At 40.3% G+C, this 19470-nt stretch overlaps 1 protein-coding gene across 2 annotated transcripts in view; it reads left to right on the forward strand.

The window, feature by feature from the left end:
• RYR2 (ryanodine receptor 2) overlaps positions 1-16895 on the forward strand; it is a gene marked incomplete at its 5' end in the record, with an annotated part of 721806 nt that extends 704911 nt beyond the window's left edge. For both annotated transcript variants that reach the window (XM_082674159.1, XM_082674158.1), the window contains 5 exons: positions 1865-2021; positions 3451-3515; positions 5624-5724; positions 6638-6689; positions 16779-16895. In XM_082674159.1, coding sequence (XP_082530285.1) covers positions 1865-2021; positions 3451-3515; positions 5624-5724; positions 6638-6689; positions 16779-16874 — 471 coding nt within the window. In that variant the 3' untranslated portion in view covers positions 16875-16895. The remainder of the gene's footprint in view (positions 1-1864; positions 2022-3450; positions 3516-5623; positions 5725-6637; positions 6690-16778) is intronic.
• Positions 16896-19470: the final 2575 nt, after the last annotated feature.

The raw sequence follows: 19470 nt of genomic DNA on the forward strand, positions 1-19470 counted from the left end.
CTGGACATTATTTAGGCACTGATGATAGAGTAGTAACCCAAGTAATTCTTCTTATAATGGGACTAATTCTAGTGGAGTGAGATAGATCATAAAACATCAAATGAAAAAATAAGTTGCAGATACAAGTCTGGAATTCAGGAAAGAGACCCAAGATGTAAATAGAAATTTTTTGAAGTAATTAGCACAGATGATATTTAAGCATGAAACTGGAAAAGTTCCCCAAGGGAGTGTCCTAAAAGAAACAAAAAGTCAGAGAACCCAATCCTGGGCATTAGTTCATGAAGAGATAGGGAGATGAGGAAGAACCAGCCAAGGGGGCTGAGAAGGAATGACCAGAAATGTAGGAGAAAACCAGAGGAGTGCGGTGTCTCACTGAGTGAAGATGCTGTTTCAAGGTCTTTGCCCCGTTCGTTAGGGTTACGGCAGACAGTGAGTTTTTTGTTTTGCATTGATGGGTGACATCAGTTGGGTAAATGAGAGTTTCTCGAACAGTCTGAGGAGGGCTCATGGAAGAAAGATTATTCATTGAGGTTCTGAAGGATGAGTAGGTTCTAATGGGATACAAATGGGAAAGAATATTGCAAGATGAGGAGAATATGCGGGCAAAGATCTAGAATCAGGAATACTGTATTTGGAGGAGGCATGGGTAGAGGAGAGGGCGGTGCTTAGGAGAGGGGAATTTAGAGAGGGGAAGTAGGGCTAAATCAGAGGGCCTGGAATGGAGAGTGTGGACTTATCCTAAATAAAGATAAAACCCTAGATGCTTAATCCAGTGGTCCTGATGTTGCTCCCCCCAGAGGACACTTGGCAATGTCTGCAGACATTTTTGATTGTCCGTGGAGTGGGGCGCTACTGGCATCTAGTGAGTAGAGGCCAGAGATCCTTCTAACATATACTACAGTGCATAAGACAGACCTCATAAGACAGACAACAAAGAATTATCTGGACTAAAATGTTAATGATTTTGAGGCTGAGAAACCCTGCCCCAAAGCGCTTTACTGCACCCCTCTTTTTTGGCAATGGACACTTGCAGCTGTACATGTTGTCGGTTGCTTTAAAGTTTAAACAATGAGCTGCTAGTTCTTCCCTGCCTCTCTCATTTTTCTTTATTCTAGACATTAAAGTTAAAAATTTTTCGCATTATATTCCAATGTGATAGATGAGAGGATGGTAAGTGTTACGTCTGGTTTTTTCCTCACTTAATTTCTAACATTCCATCCAGTTATACAATGGACTTTTACTTCCCCATTCCTTTGTCTGTTATGCTCACAAAAAAACTGAACAGTGCAATTAAATATAGTTCTGTGGCCCTTACTGTGATCCTAATGGGATAACCTTATGCCTGATGCTAGTGAGGTATTTTTCATTTCCCGCAAAGTATGACAGCTGGCGCTAAGCAGAGTATGCAGCACAGAGTTTTGTTTAAAAGACAGCAGAGGGCTTCCCTGGTGGCGCAGTGGTTGAGAGTCCGCCTGCCGATGCAGGGGACACGGGTTCGTGCCCCGGTCCGGGAAGATCCCACATGCCACGGAGTGGCTGGGCCCGTGAGCCATGGCCGCTGAGCCTGCGCGTCCGGAGCCTGTGCTCCACAGCGGGAGAGGCCACAACAGTGAGAGGCCCGTGCACCGCAAAAAAACCCAAAAAACAAAAAACAAAAAAATAACTATAAAAGACAGCAGAATGTAAGAGCCAAGTGTTTGCATCACAATTACAAATACTGAAACAAAAAGAGGTGATGTAGAAGGCAAAGATGCTCATCATTTCCACAGTGAAGATTAGGAACAAGAGAGACAATCTTAGGTGTGTTGAGTATAAAAATGGGCAGTGGTCCTCCAGGAAGTGAAGCCATTCCTCTCTTTTCCAGTGCTATATGTTCCACATGTATGTCGGGGTACGTGCCGGAGGGGGTATCGGTGATGAAATCGAAGACCCAGCCGGCGATGAGTATGAGATCTATCGAATCATCTTTGATATCACCTTCTTCTTCTTTGTAATTGTCATTCTCTTGGCCATAATACAAGGTAAGCATCATCCTCAAGAAGATCTGGAATTTGACCTACATATTGTTGAAGCTAACATTAAAGACGGGGGTAAGAATGTCAGGTGTTTCTTAGAAAAGCCAAATGGAACTCCCGTTCAGTGTTTCTTCATTGGAAATCTGTAGAGGGAAAAACAAAGAAGCAAGGGACCCTGCTCTGGCCGGGAGATGGCTACAGGTTTCTCTGGCCTCCTTTCAAAGAACAGAATGGAAAGAGCACTTTCCTGGGTCTGATTTCCTGCCCTGCCGCTGATGACCTTTACAACTGGTGGTGGGTGAGCCATTTAGCCTCTTTGGGTCTATCACATGGAAATTATATAAAGCTCTAAGCCACGGGTTATTGAAAAGATTTCTTTAAAAATGATGTCTGTTCCGTGTGCCCTGGGAGCAGAATGCTGTTCTTCACATCTGACGAAACTGAGCCATAGTAAGTCTAAGAAACTTGGCTGAAGTGTACAGCTGAAAAGTGTCAGGGCTGGAATCCAAAGGCACAGGGTCTGGACCCAGAGCCGTCACGTGCAACCACCGTGCCACGTTGACCCATTCGATCTTCCTTTTACTCCAAGGGAACTTGGAGCGGGTAGTTTTTTCCTCTCCTTTTATTCCAAGGTAACTTTTTTTCCCTCAGAAAAATCACTCATGTTGTCTTTTTCTGCTTACACATTTATCCTAGCTTGAATTAAATGTCTATAAATGGGACATTATCCTCTAAATTCCACAGGCAAGAAAATGATACCCTTTTATCAGTAAAGTACAGGAACACGTTTAAAGGATTCATAACCCTTCCTTTATGTCTTTATTGAGTGTAACAATAATGTGTTTACAAGAGGGCAAAGTCATATAAAGCACTTGGAAAAAAACATACAGCCCGGCAAGTCACAGGAGAAATGGGAACAAGGCAGCAGGAAGCCGTTAGTTGCTGACTGCTGCAGTTAATAATGCTAGGGAAAGTTTATTGATGATGAACTTGCGAAAAAAATGATTTGAGAAAAATTCCTCACAGTTAATATGGGCATGTTTGATTTGCAAATGAGCACTTGACAATCTTATTAGTGGCATTTTCTGTACTTTATGACCATCAGTCGCCATTGCTCCTTCTTGGCGTGAAGCAGGTAGTAACATACCATTTCTTGATGCCAAGGTAACCCAAGGTTATTCCTGCTGTCACATCATTTTTAAACCCCTTTTCAGGCAGTATGTATGTGCCCTGGGAACTGCATGTATGTCTGCCCCCCAAAGAGAGAACGCTGCTGCCCTCGTAGGAGTATCTGGTGTGCGCTCACATCTTCTGCCAAGCTCTGAGCATCTCTCAGTGTCATGGTCCCTTTCCTTGGGAGGCTTAGCCAAGGGGCTGTGAATTTCATTATCCTTCTCTGGTTGATAGATTAAATCCCGTCTTTACTGAACACTAGGTTTAATTATCGATGCTTTTGGGGAACTAAGAGACCAACAGGAACAGGTCAAAGAAGACATGGAGGTGAGTCTCTCCGTTTCTGACTCTGCATTTTTGTTGTTGTGGACACTGCCTGTCCCCAGTGTCTTTTATCACAGAATGACGACTGTGGGAGAAGGGGGAGGGACATGAACAATGCATGGCTTCATTGGCCTGTTTTTGATTCAGGCAATACACGTAGTTGGGCATGGCTGCTAGGCTGTGTGGTGGGCTCCAGGGACATACAAACAGTAGTGTGGCGTCATCTGCCCCTCCAGGAGGGGGAGACCATTCATTCAAAATGGTGGATCCGCCGACAAATAAGTAAACAGGACATTGTGAGCAGTGTGACGAGCCCTTTATAGGAGGAAACCCTGCGTACCGGGGTCTCTGGGGCTGGTGTCTAGTTGCCTCTTGTATGATCAGGGGCGTACTTAAAAGAAGGGATGCCCAAGCTGAGGCCTGAGGATCGCAGAGGTGTGGATTTGAGAGAGGGAGCGAGAGAGCGTGCTCAGGCCAGTTTTAGGCCACCTCCCCACTCCGACGTGCCCCACCATGCCCATCACCAGGGGTACCATTCACATTGGATTCTGTGAAAACGTCACCGCCTGACATTCTATATACCAAGACTCTGATCTCAGGGAATTTGATACGCAGATTTTTTTCTTGGAAGCATAACTGGTTCGGGATGAAGCATTACTTTCTAGTAAAGGGGCTGGAGAAGAAGGCCAGCTAATTAAGAGCCTAATCATGCATTTGAGAGATTTACAGTGTGACTGACAGGCTGGGAAGCAAGAAAAGCGTTTTAAGTGGGGCAGTGAGGTGATCAGATTTCACATTTTAAAAAGATAACTATGGATTAAAATAGGGGGAGTGAGCTCGACACTGGCACACCCAGGGACAGGGAAGCAGCTGTCAGCATTTTCTAGGCAGGAGATGATGAGGCTTTTGCTAGAGACGTGCCACTGAGGATGCAGGAGGCAGTACTTTGGCATGAAAAGAACTTGGTGATTGGCCAGATGCAGAGGATGAAGCGTTTGGAGCAAGCGGGGATGTTGCTGAGGTTCCGTCCAGCATGAGCCTCTAGAGAGAAGCCGGGTGGCTCAGTTACACACAGAGTGACCGAGAGCGGTAACAAAGAGGAAGGGCAGTTTCCTGGGGAAAGCTGTTACGTGGGAACCTGTTTAGTTAAGAGACACTGAATGGTGTACAAGACTGGACTGCTGAATGGAGCCTTTCTGCTGTCAGCAGCTGTTGATCAGTAAGGCAGGGAGAATTATAAATTACCTTAATCATCTTGATTCTAGGCTCTCGCATCTAGGGCATCATAAACATGCCTCTAACGGTATGAAACAGCTTCTAATTTGCAGGGAAGATGGGCATCTGGAGCCACATGAGGACAATAACTATTGAATTCATTTGAGTTGATACACAGGAGATGCTAATGATAAAACGGAAGGCCTGCTTCTCCCTGGGTTTTGGGTAGCAGGCCTGCAGATGGCAGACCTAGCGGGTGAAGAGAGATGGACGGGATGGGAGGGAAGCGGAGAGAGCAGCGGTCCTGTTTCTAGAGTGGACTGCCATCCCAGTACATGTATATCGGCTGTGTGCCTAGCACGATGCCTGGCATGTGGCGGACCTTCTCTGAATCGTTGATTCAACACCTCACGGCTTGGTATTTGGTTTGGTCCTCCCCAGATGGAAGGAATTTGTGCCTCCCCCGCTCCACCAGCTTGGTCATCAGACTTGGCTAGGATAGATACCAAGTTTGTGGTTTCGGCTGAGGACACATTCAGTCCTACCTAGATAACTTGAGCCAGTGTAATGAACAAGAGTGACCACCGAGCCTGGGCGTGTTCACTTAGGCTGGAGGAAAGAAGAAGACATTGCTTTGCTTTTCGGCCATCATCATCTTGTTCTCTTCTTTCTGCCTCTGTTACTTCTTGCTGTTGGTTCCTATGTCATTTAAACCCCACGGCAAGATGTAGTGGTGGCAACAGTTAAACTGATACTCAGGTGCTTGGCACGGTCTTCTGGGATGATCTTTTACGTAGACCGAATCAACCCAGTAGCTGCCCCTGAGTGGTGAGCTGTGTTTCCCTTTTGATTTGCTTTCTGAACTCTGACCTTTGCATACCGCCTTTGTCTTCTAGACCAAGTGCTTCATCTGTGGGATAGGCAATGATTACTTCGACACCGTGCCCCATGGCTTTGAAACCCACACTTTACAGGAACACAACTTGGCCAATTACCTGTGAGTGTGCCTCACTCGGACTCCCCTACCTCTCCTGATACCCCGGCATCCCCCACCTCAGGAAGCTGGAGAAACAGGACAGAGAGCACCTCTCGGAGGGAAAGACCCACAGCTAGTGGTTCTTTGGACTTCTTAGGAAATGAAGTTGCAGCCCTCCACGTGAACAGTACCTTCTAGAACATGAAATGAAAAGGTGGCCAGGATGAGAACATGTACCAAGCCTCTCAGAGAGCTTGGGCCGTGTTTTCCATTTCGAACAGGAATGCTCCAGCTGCTCCCTAGAGATATGTGAATCTTCACGTTTCTTTACTGAAGAATCACTTTAGGCACCGCTGCAAACAGTTAAATGTTGTATTTTGTTTTTAATACATAGAAATCTATTACTTGAGACTAGCCAAAACAGTACTTCAGTCCAATATTATTTCTTAATCCGTTTCTAACCTGATTTTAATATCTAACAGAAAAGATCTAGAAAAAAAAAGATATAGAGTAGCATTGTAGCAATTAAAAAAAAAGTGGGTTTTGGAATTCACAAGTGTGCAATATTAGACAAGTTATTGAACCTTTTTAATTATTGGTTTATCCAAATGAGGATTTCAATTCCTGCTCCATGAGTGAATGTGGAAACAGTTGCAGGCAGGGTCTGGCACTGAGCCTGATATAAAGCAGCTCCCAAGAGGTATAACGTAATCTGTGAACACATTATAGCTCCTTTGAAAAAAATATTTTAAAAGCTGATTAAGCTTTTGGTCCCCATGGCATTTTTTTTTTTTTTTTTTTTGGGCCCTGCAGGTTTTGACCCAGTTATTTTCTCTGCCATGAAGAGCTATTAGTCCATGGCAGGATCAGAAGTATCTGTTTATGCTGATATTTCCATACAATCCATTTCTGATTACTCTCTCTGTATCTGTAGGTTTTTTCTGATGTATCTCATAAACAAAGATGAAACAGAGCACACAGGACAGGTAGGTAAAGAGTGACCATACGTCATCTAAAAGAAATGACGATAAAAGAATCTCTGCATTTTGGAATGTGTACATTAAACATTAACTTTGGAATTACTTTCAGGTATTAGTCATGGTATCTTAGTATAACATTCCTGTTATCCTGGATGTGTATGCAAAGATTGCTGTAGTAGAAAAAGTAAAATTAGAATTGCACATTTATTAGCTGAAAATGCTGAGTTTGGGTTTTGATAATTATAATATACTTGATTGCTTAATCAGATAGCAGATGATTTCAAATGAACTTCATTCAATAGTATTACAGTCATTTAAAAATAATTGCATATCCTGGGACAAGATGGCAGAGTAGAAGGACCCTGAGCTCACCTCCTCTCAGGAGCACACCAAAATCACAACTGAATGCTAAACAACCATTGGTAAAAAAAAGACTAGAACCTACCAAAAAAGATATTCTACATCCAAAGACAAAGAAGAAACCACAACGAGACAGTATAAGGGGTGCACTTGCAATATAATTAAATCCTATACCCACCCCAGATGGGTGACCCACACACTGGAGAATAATTATATTGCAGAACTTCTCCCACAGGAGTGAGAATTCTGAGCCCTATATCACGCTCCCCAGCCTTGGGGTCTGGCATCAGGAGGAGGACCCCCACCCCCACCCCAGAGCACTTGACTTTGAAGCCAGCAGGACTTGAGTGCAGGAGCTCCAAAGAACTGTGCAAAACAGAGATACCACTCTTGGAGGGCACACACAAGGTCTTTGTGCCCCAGGACCCAGGGCAAGAGCAGTGACTTCATAGGAGCCTGGGCCAGACTTACCTGCTGGTCTTGGAGAGTCTCCTGGGGAAGCAGGTGTAGCTCACTATGGGGACAAGGACACCAGTGGATTCACTGGCCTGAGCTCTCCCAGAGGCCGCCATTTTGGCACCAAGACCTGGCTCCACCCAACACCCAAACCACCAACAGGGTGAGAACGCAGACCCACCCATCAGCAGACAGGCTGTCTAAAGGCTTCCTGAGTCCACAGCCACCTCCAGACACGCCCCTTACATGGCCAGCCCACCAGAGGGCCAAGACCCAGCTCCATCCACCAGTGGGGAGGCACCAGTTCCTCCCACCAGGAAGCCTGCACAAGCCTCACCCACTAGGGGGCAGACACCAGAAGGAAGAAAACTACAATCGCCTCCACACTGTGGAACTGAGTCTGCAAACACAGGTCAGAAACTACCCTGATGAGAGGGTGATGAGAGGGGAGTGTACTGCTGGGACACATAGGACATCCCCTACAGAGGGCCACTTCTCCAAGGTCAAGAGACATAACTGACCTTCCACATACATAAAAATACAAATAGAAATTCAGACAAATGAGATGGCGGAGGAATATGTTCCAGACGAAGGAACAAAACCCCAGAAGAACAACTAAGGGACATGGAGATAGGCAACCTACCTGAGAAAGAGTTGAGAGCAATGATCATAAAGATGCAAGAACTCAGGAAAAGAATAGATGCACAGAGTGAGAAGGAACAGGAGGTTTTTAACAAAGAGTTAGAAAATATAAGTAACAACCAAACAACTGAACAATACAATAAGTGAAATGAAAAATACAGTAGAAGGAATTGATAGCAGAATAAATGAGGCAGAAGAACGGATAAGTGAGCTGGAAGATAGAGTGGTGGAAATCACTGTTTCAGAACTGGATAAAGAATCAAAAAAAATGAGGACAGTTTAAGCAGCCTCTGGGACAATGTCAAAGGCACCAACATTCACATTATAGGGGTCCCAGAAGGGAGAGAGAGAGAAAGGGCCTGAGAAGATATTTGAAGAGATAATAGCTGAAAAATTCCCTACCATGGGAAAGGAAACAGTCAGTCACCTAAGTCCAAGAAATATAGAGTCTCAGGCAGGATTAACCCAAGGGGGAACACACCAAGACACACAATAATAAAACTGACAAAAATTAAAGAAAAATATTAAAAGCCACAATGGGAAAGCAACAAATAACATACAAAGGATTCCCCATAATACTAGCAGTTAATTTCTCAGCAGAAACTCTGCAGGCCAGAAGGGAGTGGCATAATATATTTAAAGTGATGAAAGGGAAAAACCTACAACCATGAATGCTCTACACAGCAAGGCTCTCATGCAGAGTTGATGGAGAAATCAAAAGCTTTACAGACAAGCAAAAGTTAAGAGAATTCAGCACCACCAAATCAGCTCTATAGCAAGTGCTAAAGGAACTTCTCTAGGCAGAAAGGAAAAGGCAACAACTAGAAAAAAAATTACAAAATGGGAAAGCTCACCTGTAAGGCAAATATACAGTAAAGGTAGGAAATCCTTCATACACAAATAGGATAACTAAACCAGTAATCGTGAGAGGAGAGTACAAATGTAGGATATTTGAAATGCATTTGAAATTAGGAGATCAGCAACTTAAAACAAACAAGTATATATATAGACTGCTATATCAAAACCTCATGGTAACCACAAATCAAAAATCTATAATTGATATACACACATTAAAAAAAGGAATTCAAACACAACACTAAAGATGGTCATCAAATCACAAGACAGGAGAACAAAATAGGAAAGGAAGAAAAGACCAACAAAAGCAAATCCAAAACAATTAACAAAATGGCAATAAAAATATACCTATTGATAATTTCCATAAATGTAAATGGATTAAATGCTCCAACCAAAGGACACAGACTGGGTGAATGGATACAAAAACAGGACCCATATAAATTCTGTGTACAAGAGACCCACTTCAGATCTAGGGACACATACAGACTGAAAGTGAGGGGATGGAAAAAGGTATTCCATGTAAATGGAAATCAAGAGTAGCAATACTCAGATTAGACAAAATAGAGTTTAAAATAAAGACTGCTATGAAAGACAAAGAGTGACACAAAATAGTAATCAAGGGAATAAATCCAAGAAGAAGATACAACCATTGTAAATATATATGCACCCAACATAGGAGCACCTCAATGTAGAAGGAAATGTTAACAGACATAAAAGGAGTAATTGACACTAGCGCAATATTAATGGGTGATTTTAACACCCCACTTACATCAATGGACAGATCATCGAGACAGAAAATCAATAAGGAAACACAGGCCTTAAATGACACATAAGACCAGATGGACTTCATTGATATTTATAGAGCATTCCATCTGAAAGCAGCAGAATACACATTCTTTACAAGTGCACATGTAACATTCTCTAGGATAGATCTCATGCTGGGCTAAAAAGCAAGCCTCAGTAAATGTAAGAAAACTGAAATCATATCAAGCATCCTTTGTGACCACAATGCTATGAGATTAGAAATCAATTATAGGAATAAAACTGTAAAACACACACAAACACATGGAGGCTAAGCAATATGTTACTAAACAACCAATGGATCACTGAAGAAATCAAAGAGGAAAATTTAAAAAAATACCTAGAAACAAATGGCAACGAAAACTTGACAACCCAAAAACTATGGGATGCAGCAAAAGCAGTTCTAAGAAGGAAGTTTATAGCAATACAGTCTAACCTCAGGAAACAAGAAAACTCTCAAACATCCTAACCTTACACCTAAAGCAACCAGAGAAAGAAGAACAAACAAAACGCAAATTTAGTAGGACAGAAATCAAGATCAGAGCAGAAATAAATGAAATAGACACAAAGGAAACAATAGCAAAGATCAATGAAACTAAAAGCTGGTTCTCTGAGAAGATAAAATTGATAAACCTTTACCCAGATTCATCAAGAAAAAAAGGGAGAGACCTCAAATCAGAGGTCAGAATGGACACCACAGAAATACAAAGGATCATAAGAGACTAGTATAAGCAACTATATGCCAATAAAAGGGAGAACCGGGAAGAAATGGACAAATTCTTAGAAAGGTACAACATTGCACCAGCAAGAAATAGAACATAGGAACAGATCAGTCACAAGTAGTGATATTGAAACTATGCTACCACCAACCGATGGATCACTGAAGAAATCAAAGGGGAAATTAAAAAATACCTAGAGACAAATGACAATGAAAACACGAGGTTCCAAAACCTATGGGATGCAGCAAAAACAGTTCTAAGAGAGAAGTGTATAGCCATGTAAACTTTATAGTTACAGCCATATAGGCTCAAGAACCAAAAAAAAACTCAAACAACCCAACCTTACACGTAAATCAACTCGAGAAAGAACAAACAAACCTCAAAGTTAGTAGAAGGAAAACAATCATAAAGATCAGAGCAGAAATAAATGAAATAGAGATGAAGGAAACAATAGAAAAGATCAATGAAACTAAAAGCTGGTTCCTTGAAAAGATAAACAAAACTGAATAAATCTTTAGCCAGATTCATCAAGAAAAAAAGGGAGGGCACCCAAATCAATAAAACTAGAAATGAAAAGGGAGATGTTACGTAGGAAACCACAGGAACACAAGGGACCATAAGAGACTAATACAAGAACTATATGCTAATAAATGGACAACCTAGAAGAAATGGACAACTTCTTAGAAAGGTACAAGGAATAAACAGAAATAGGAACAGACCAATTACAAGTACTAGAATTGAACCTGTGATTTAAAAACTCCCAAAAAACAAAAGTCCAGGACCAGATGGCTTCACAGCAGAATTCTACCAAACATTTAGAGAAGAGTTAACACCTATACTGAAACTAATCCAAAAAACTGCAGAGGAAGAAACAGTTTCAAACTCATTCTATGAGGCCACCATCACCCTGATACCAAAACCAGACAAAGATACCACAAAAAAAATTACAGGCCAATGTTACTGATGAACATAGACACGAAAATCCTCAACAAAACACTAGCAAACCAAATCCAACAATACATTAAAAGGATCATACACCATGATTGAGTGGGATTTATCCCAGGGATGTAAGGGTTTTTCAATATTCCCAAATCAATCAGTGTAATACACCATATTAACCAATTAAAGGATAGAGACCATATGATCATCTCAATAGATGCAGAAAAAGCTTTTGATAAAAGTCAACATCCACTTATGACAAAAACTCTGCAGAAAGTAGGCATAGAGGGAACCTACCTCAACATAATAAAGCCCACATATGACACATCCACAGCTAACATCACACTCAATGGTGAAAACCTAAAAGCATTTACTCTAAGATCAGGAACAAGACAAGGATGTCCACTGTCACCCCTTTTACTCCATGTTGTTTTGGAAGTCCTAACCCCAGCAATCAGAGAAGAAAAAGCAATAAAAGGAATTCAAATTGGAAAAAAAGTAAAACTGTCACTGTTTGTAAATGATGTGATATACTACACATAAAAAATCCTAACGATGCTACCAGAAAACTACTAGAGTTCATCAAGGAATTCAGTAAAGTTGCAGGATACAAAATTAACACACAGAAATCTGTTGCATTTCTACACACTAACAACAAATAATCAGAAAGAGAAATTAGGAAACAATCCCATTACCTAAATGTCCATTGACAAAGGAATGGGTAAAGAAGATGTGGTACACACATACAGTGGAATATTACTCAGCCATAAAAAAGAATGGAATAATGCTATTTGCAGCAACATGCACGGACCTAGAGATTGTCATACTGAGTGAAGTAAGACAGCGAAAGACAAATATCATATGATATCGCATATATATGTGGAATCTAAGAAAATGGGTCAAATGAACTTATTTACAAAACAGAAATAGAGTCACAGATGTAAAAAACAAATTTATGGTTACCGGGGGGAAGGGGAGAGGGATAAATTGGGAGATTGGGATTGACATGTACACACTACTATATGTAAAATAGATAATCAACAAGGACTTGCTGTATAGCACAGGGAACTCTACTCAATACTCTGTAGTGACCTATATGGGAAAAGAATCTAAAAAAGAGTGGATACGTGTATATGTATAACTGATTCACTTGAGGAAACACAATATTGTAAATCAACTACACTCTAATAAAAAGTTAAAAATAAAAGAATTTCATAAGGACAAAAACAAACAAAGGAAACAATCCCATTTACCATCGCATCAAAAAGAATAAAATACCTAGGAATAAACCTACCTAAGGAGACAAAGACCTGTACTTCGAAAACTATAAGATGCTGATGAAAGAAACCAAGATGACACAAAATGATGGAAAAATATACCATGTTCTTGGGTTGGAAGAATCAATATTGTCAGAATGAATAAACCAAGCGTCCCTAGTGGTGCAGTGGTTAGGAGTCCACCTGCCAGCACAGGGGACATGGGTTTGAGCCCTGGTCCAGGAAGATCCCACATACCGCAATGCAACTAGGCCCGTGCACCACAACTACTGAGCCTGTGCTCTGGAGCCTGCGAGCCACAACTACTTAAGCCAGTGCGCCTAGAGCCTGTGCTCTGCAACAGGAGAGACCACCGCAATAAGAGGCCCATGCACCACAATGAAGAGCAGCCCCTGCTCACCGCAACTAGAGAAAGCCTGCGTGAATCAGTGAAGACCCAGCACAGCCAAAAATAAATAAATTTTTTGAAAAATGAATAAACTACCCAAGGCAATCTAGAGATTCAGTGTAATCCCTATCAAATTACCAATGGCATTTTCAAAGAACTAGAACAAAATTATTTTTAATTTGTATGCAGACACAAAAGACCCCAAATAGTCAAAGCACTCTTGAGAAAGAAAGATGGAACTGGAGGAATCAGGCTCCCTGACTTCAGTCTACACTACAAAGCTACAGTAATCAAGACAGTACTGGCACAAAAACAGAAATATAGATCAATGGAACAGGACAGAAAGCCCAGAGATAAACCCACACACCTATGGTCAACTAATCGATGATTAAGGAGGCAAGAATATGCAATGGAGAAAAGACAGTCTCTTCAACAAGTGGTGCTGGGAAAACTGGACAGCTACATGTAAAAGAATGAAATTAGAACACTACCTAACACCATACACAAAAATAAACTGAAAATAGATTAAAGACCTAATTGTAAGGCCGGATACTATGCAATTCCTAGAGGAAAACAGAGGCAGAACACTCTTTGACATAAATCACAGCAAGATCTTTTTAGATAACACCTCCTAGAGTAATGAAAATAAAAACAAAAATAAACAAATGGGACCTAATTAAATTTAAAAGCTTTTTCACAGCAAAGGAAACCATAAACAAAATGAAAAGGCAACCCTCAGAATGGGAGAAAATATTTGTAACCGACAAGGGATTAATCTCCAAAATATACAAACAGCTCATGCAGCTCAATATCAATAAAACAAACAACCCAATCAAAAAATGGGTGGAAGACCTAAATAGACATTTCTCCAAAGACATACAGATGGCCTAGAGGCACATGAAAAGATGCTCAACATCACTAATTATTAGAGAAATGCAAATCAAAACTACAGTGAGGTATCATCTCACAACGGTCAGAATGGCCATAATCAAAAAACTCTATAAACAATAAATGCTGGAGAGGATGTAGAGAAAAGGGGACCCTCCTACACTGTTGGTGCGAATGTTAATTGGTACAGCCACTATGGAGAATGGTATGGAGGTCCATCAAAAAACTAAAAATTGAACTACCATATGACCCAGCAATCCCACTACTGGGCATATACCCTGAGAAAACCATAATTCAAAAAGATACATGCACCCCAATATTCATTGCAGCACTATTTACAATAGCCAGGATATGGAAGCAACCTAAATGTCCATCAGCAGAGGAATGGATAAAGATGTGGAACATATATACAATGGAATATTACTCAGCCATAAAAAGGAACGAAATAGTGCCATTTGCAGAGACGTGGACAAACCTAGAGACTGTGGTACAGAGTGAAGTAAATCAGAGAAAGAAAAAATATCATGGAATATCACTTATACATGGAATCTAGAAAAATGGTACAGATGAACTTATTTGCAAAGCAGAAATAGAGACACAGATGTAGGGAACAAACTTATGGATATCAAGGGGGGAAGGGGGGTGGGATGAACTGAGATTAGGATTGACACATATACACTACTACGTATATAATAGATAACTAATGAGAACCTACTATGTAACACAGGGAACTCTACTCTATGCTCCATGGTGACCTAAATGGGAAGGAAATCTAAAAAAGAGGGGAATTATTTCATTTATATATATATATATATATAAATTCACTTTTCTGTACAGCAGAAACTAACACAACATTGTAAACCAATTATATACTCCAATAACAATTAAAAAAAAAAAGAAATCCCAGAAATAAACCAACGCACCTTTGGTCAATTAGTTTACAACAAAGGAGGTACAATATACAATGGAGAAAAGATGGTCTCTTCAATAAGTGGTGCTGGGAAAACTGGGCAGCTACATGTAAAAGAATGAAATTAGAACACTCCCTAACACCACACACGAAAATAAACTCAAAATGGATTAAAGACCTAAATGTAAGCCTGGATACTGTGTAACTCCTAGAAGAAAACATAGGCAGAACACTCTTTGCCATAAATCACAGCAGTATCTTTTTGGATCTGTCTCCTAGTGTAATGGAAATAAAAACCAAAATAAACAAGTGGGACCTAACAACTTAACATCTTTTGAATAGCAAAGGAAGCCATAAACAAAATGGAAAGAAAACCTATGGACTGGGAGTAAATATTTGCAAATGATGCAACTGACAAAGGATATACAAAATATATCCAAAATATACAAATAGCTCCTACACCTTAATATCAAAAAAACCACCAACCCAATCAAAAATGGGCAGAAGACCTAAATAGGCGTTTCTCTAAAGAAGACATACAGATAGCCAAAAAGCACATGAAAAGATGCTCAGCATTGCTAATTATTAGAGAACTGTAAATCAAAACTACAATGAGGTATCACTTCACACCGGTCAGAATGGCTGTCATCAAGAAGTCTACAAATAATAAATACTGAGAGGGTGTGGAGAAAAAGAAACCCTCCTACACTGTTGGTGGGATTGTAAATGGGTACAGCCACTATGGAGAACAGTATGGAGGTTCCTTAAAATACTAACAATAGAGCTACCATATGATCCTGCAATTCCACTCCTGGGTATATATCTGGAGAAAACGATTAATTTGAAAAGATATGTACCCCAATGTTTACTACAGCACTATTTACAATAGCCAAGACATTGAAACAACCTAAATGTCCACTGACAAATGAGTGGATACAGAAGATGTGATACACACACACACACACACACACACACACACAATGGAATATTACTTGGGCATAAAAAATTATGAAATAATGCTTTTTGCAGCAACATGAATGGACCTAGAGATTATGATACTAAGTTAAGTAAGTCAGACAAAGACAAAAGTCATATGATATTTCTTGTATGTGGAACCAAAAATAAAATGATACAAATAAATTTATATACAAAACAGAAATAGAGCCACAGACATAGAAAACATCTATGGTTACCAAAGAGGAAAGGAGTGGAAGGGATAAATTAGGAGTTTGTGATTAACATATACACACTACTATATATAAAATAGATAGCAACAAATACCTACTGTATAGCACAGGGAACTATTCTCAATATTCTGTAATAACCTATAAGTGAAAATAATCTGAGAAAAAAATATATGTGTATAACTGAATCACTTAGCTGTACACCTGAAACTAACAACACTGTAAATCAACTATACTTCAATTTTAAAAATTAAAATAAATAAATAATTGCATATTAAATGTTTAAGGTTCTGCCCGAGCTATTTGAAATTCTCCCTCCACAAATTCACCTGCCATTGTTAATAGTTTGAATTTGAATGGTACAATTAAACAAAAACAATAGTTTTAAGGAACCCTCAAAATCATATATCACAAATAGGTTTTTATCATTATTATATTACAGTCAGGATGAAGATTGATTATTTATTAGTAGAAATAAATAAGACCTGGTATAATCAGGAACTATCTAAATGAATTTGGGATTATAACTATGTGTAATACACCATTATATGTATGTGACATATATATATATGTATGTAAAATAACAAATTTGAGTCTCTTTCTATCTTATATTTTGTGGTAACACAGAGATCCTAGGGAAAGACATGTTCTTAACACATTGCCTTTACTTTTACAGGAATCTTATGTTTGGAAGATGTATCAAGAAAGGTGCTGGGAATTCTTCCCCGCTGGGGATTGTTTCCGGAAACAGTACGAAGACCAGCTAAATTAATCTCAGTCCCAGATCACCTCCGAAAACAAACAAACACACACACACACACACACACACACACACACACACACACAGACACGCTCTCTCTGTCTTTGTCTCTGTTCTTCTGTTTCTAGACTCTCTCTCTCTCTCTCTCTCTGTTCCCTTGGAAACATCTGCTGATTTTCTGAATTGCCAGCATTATATGCTTTCTCGGAGCAGTGAAGCTGTGTTTCTCAAGACTTGACTGTGCTTTTTCCCCCACCTAGTGTATTTTCTTTGAGAATAATGACTGAAGAATAATCTAAATTCATACAAGGACAAAATAGGAACTTTGGAAAGAAAACCATTCTGGAGACTCTCAATTGTTACACACACAGATTTCCTTCTGAGACTCCTGGAAATTAGCTTGCACTATGGGGCTTTCACAGAGAAGCGTGGCAGCCACACTCATCCGGCCTCTTTATTTCACCATCCAGAAAGGAACTCTCTAATGGTCACAGAGCACTGTAGCACTTACCAGATTGCCGTGGACACCAGTTACGAAGGGAAATAGTGCCTTACTATATGTGGGTTGAGCTATGCAGAAGATATGTGCATGAAAAAACATCTTTATTTTCCTTATGTCGACTTTTTTTCTTAGCTAGATTGATTTTTGTGAGGGTTTTTTTTTTTCTTTCATGCTTTTCTTTGGTGGGGGAGGGTAAGAAAAGCAGTTTGCGTGCACCTTTTAAAAAAGACGGGTGGCCTGTCTCAGGATGAGAGGAGGTTCTTCTCATTCATCCAGATTCCCATTTCCCCTCCCCCTGTGCTCTTATTCTGGTAATGCTCTGATGCAATATTGCAACTTTATGAAATCTTTGTATGAAAACAAAAAGACTGCAAAAAATATACTTTCAAAAGAAATAATTCATTGCATGTTTATTATGCAAGTTTAAATGAACCAAGAAAACCTTCAGAAGCAAGTTGATCCACGTGAAAGAACTTTCATGATAATTATATCCATAGTAATAAAGTGTCGTGGGCTTAATTGTATATTTGGAGCCAGTGTCATCCACCAACAATGTGATACATTATGAACTTGACAGTAGTTTTGGGTTTTTCTCTTTCTTTTGGCCACCTGTGATCAGTTGTGGATTAAGGACTTCTTGTCGGGCCATTTTTTTAATATCAAAGCTGAAGCAATATCCATTCAGGGATTTCATCAGTTGCATCAAAAAACACGGATAATAATATATCAGTCACTCCATTTTGAGTCCTTTTAAATGTAATGCGAATCTTTACAAATAAAAAAGAGATTCAGAATGGAAGCAAGGTCATTTTGCAAATATTGGAGCTCTTTTATTACAAGGTCTGCTTGTTAATTTTAGAATTGTAAAACTGCTCTGATTAAACTATTTAACTTTCTCACCCTCTTTCTCCATTTCACTTATAACTGGGATGCATCAGAAAGCCTTGAGCTTTTAAGTTGTGTGTGTCTAGCGCAATCCAAAACACTACCTTAAGGCCTGTCATACGTCCCTGCAGCTAGCAAGTTTTCTGCTTTTATGATTACGGAACCTCAGAGCTGTGGAGCATTTTGAATCACCTAGCTCCACCCCTGTCATTTCCTTGTCTTGGGGTCATCCAGATTTCTTGGAAACCACCAATAACAGAAAAATCAGTCTCCCGAATCATTTTAATTTTTAATCAGCTTTCATTTTAAGAACTCTTCCTTATTCAGGGCAAATTCATTTCCATGCAACAATAGGGATTCATTTTCTGTCTTAATCTGGAAGAGGACTGGCACACCGGTAAGTGATATATGAAACGTTCCAATGCTAATTGAACAGGTACTGTGTACCAAGGGCAGTGCTGGGTATCTACTGTCATTTTTCAGCCCATTGGCACATCACAGCTGTGGTACTTAGATTTTGCATTTGTCTTGAAAAACTTTGCCCTTCTTCCTTTCTAGGTTCTTTGGCAGGTTAAATGGACATAAGACAGGTTCACAGGAGAAAAACAATTTTTTTATGTACGTGAGCCCCACAAAGACATGAGAGGCTCCCAACAGTGAGGCAACTGAGGCTTATGTGCCATCCTGAGCTCCGGAGAAGAGAGTGGGGTCTGGGCCTTCAAAGGGAAGGAAGACAATTCACAGGACGGTGGCAAGAGCAAATATTTGGTAAACAAGTTTTTGCCGTGCCAGGTAGAACAAACAGGCCCTGCTGGGCTCCCCCCAGCCTCCCACACCAGCCCACACTCTCTATAGTTATCCCTGGTGATGGTTCTCTTCCTGGACCAGGTCTTCTATCTGAATTCTTTTAGACACTTAAGGAGGAGGTAAAAAGCTCTTCCTGAGTCTTCTGAGGCTTGATTGACTTCAGCTCAAAGTAATCCACATGCCAGAGTGGCACATTCTGGAGAGGCTCATACTTAAACCTCTCAGTAACATTTTTATTTGGATGAAGGAGTCAATTTGTCCGTGCTGTGGGAATCCTCAGTCCTGCTCAAGGAGATGACCTCATGTTCTGAGGAGTCTGGATAAAAGAAATGAGGTCAGCTCCACAAAATATCCAAGACTACGTTCCCCTTTGCCACAAAACACTTCAGAGGAAGCACGCAACGGAGAGGAATA

This window comes from Grampus griseus (genome assembly GCF_964374135.1).
Source record: "Grampus griseus genome assembly, chromosome: 16".
NCBI lineage: Eukaryota > Metazoa > Chordata > Mammalia > Artiodactyla > Delphinidae > Grampus > Grampus griseus.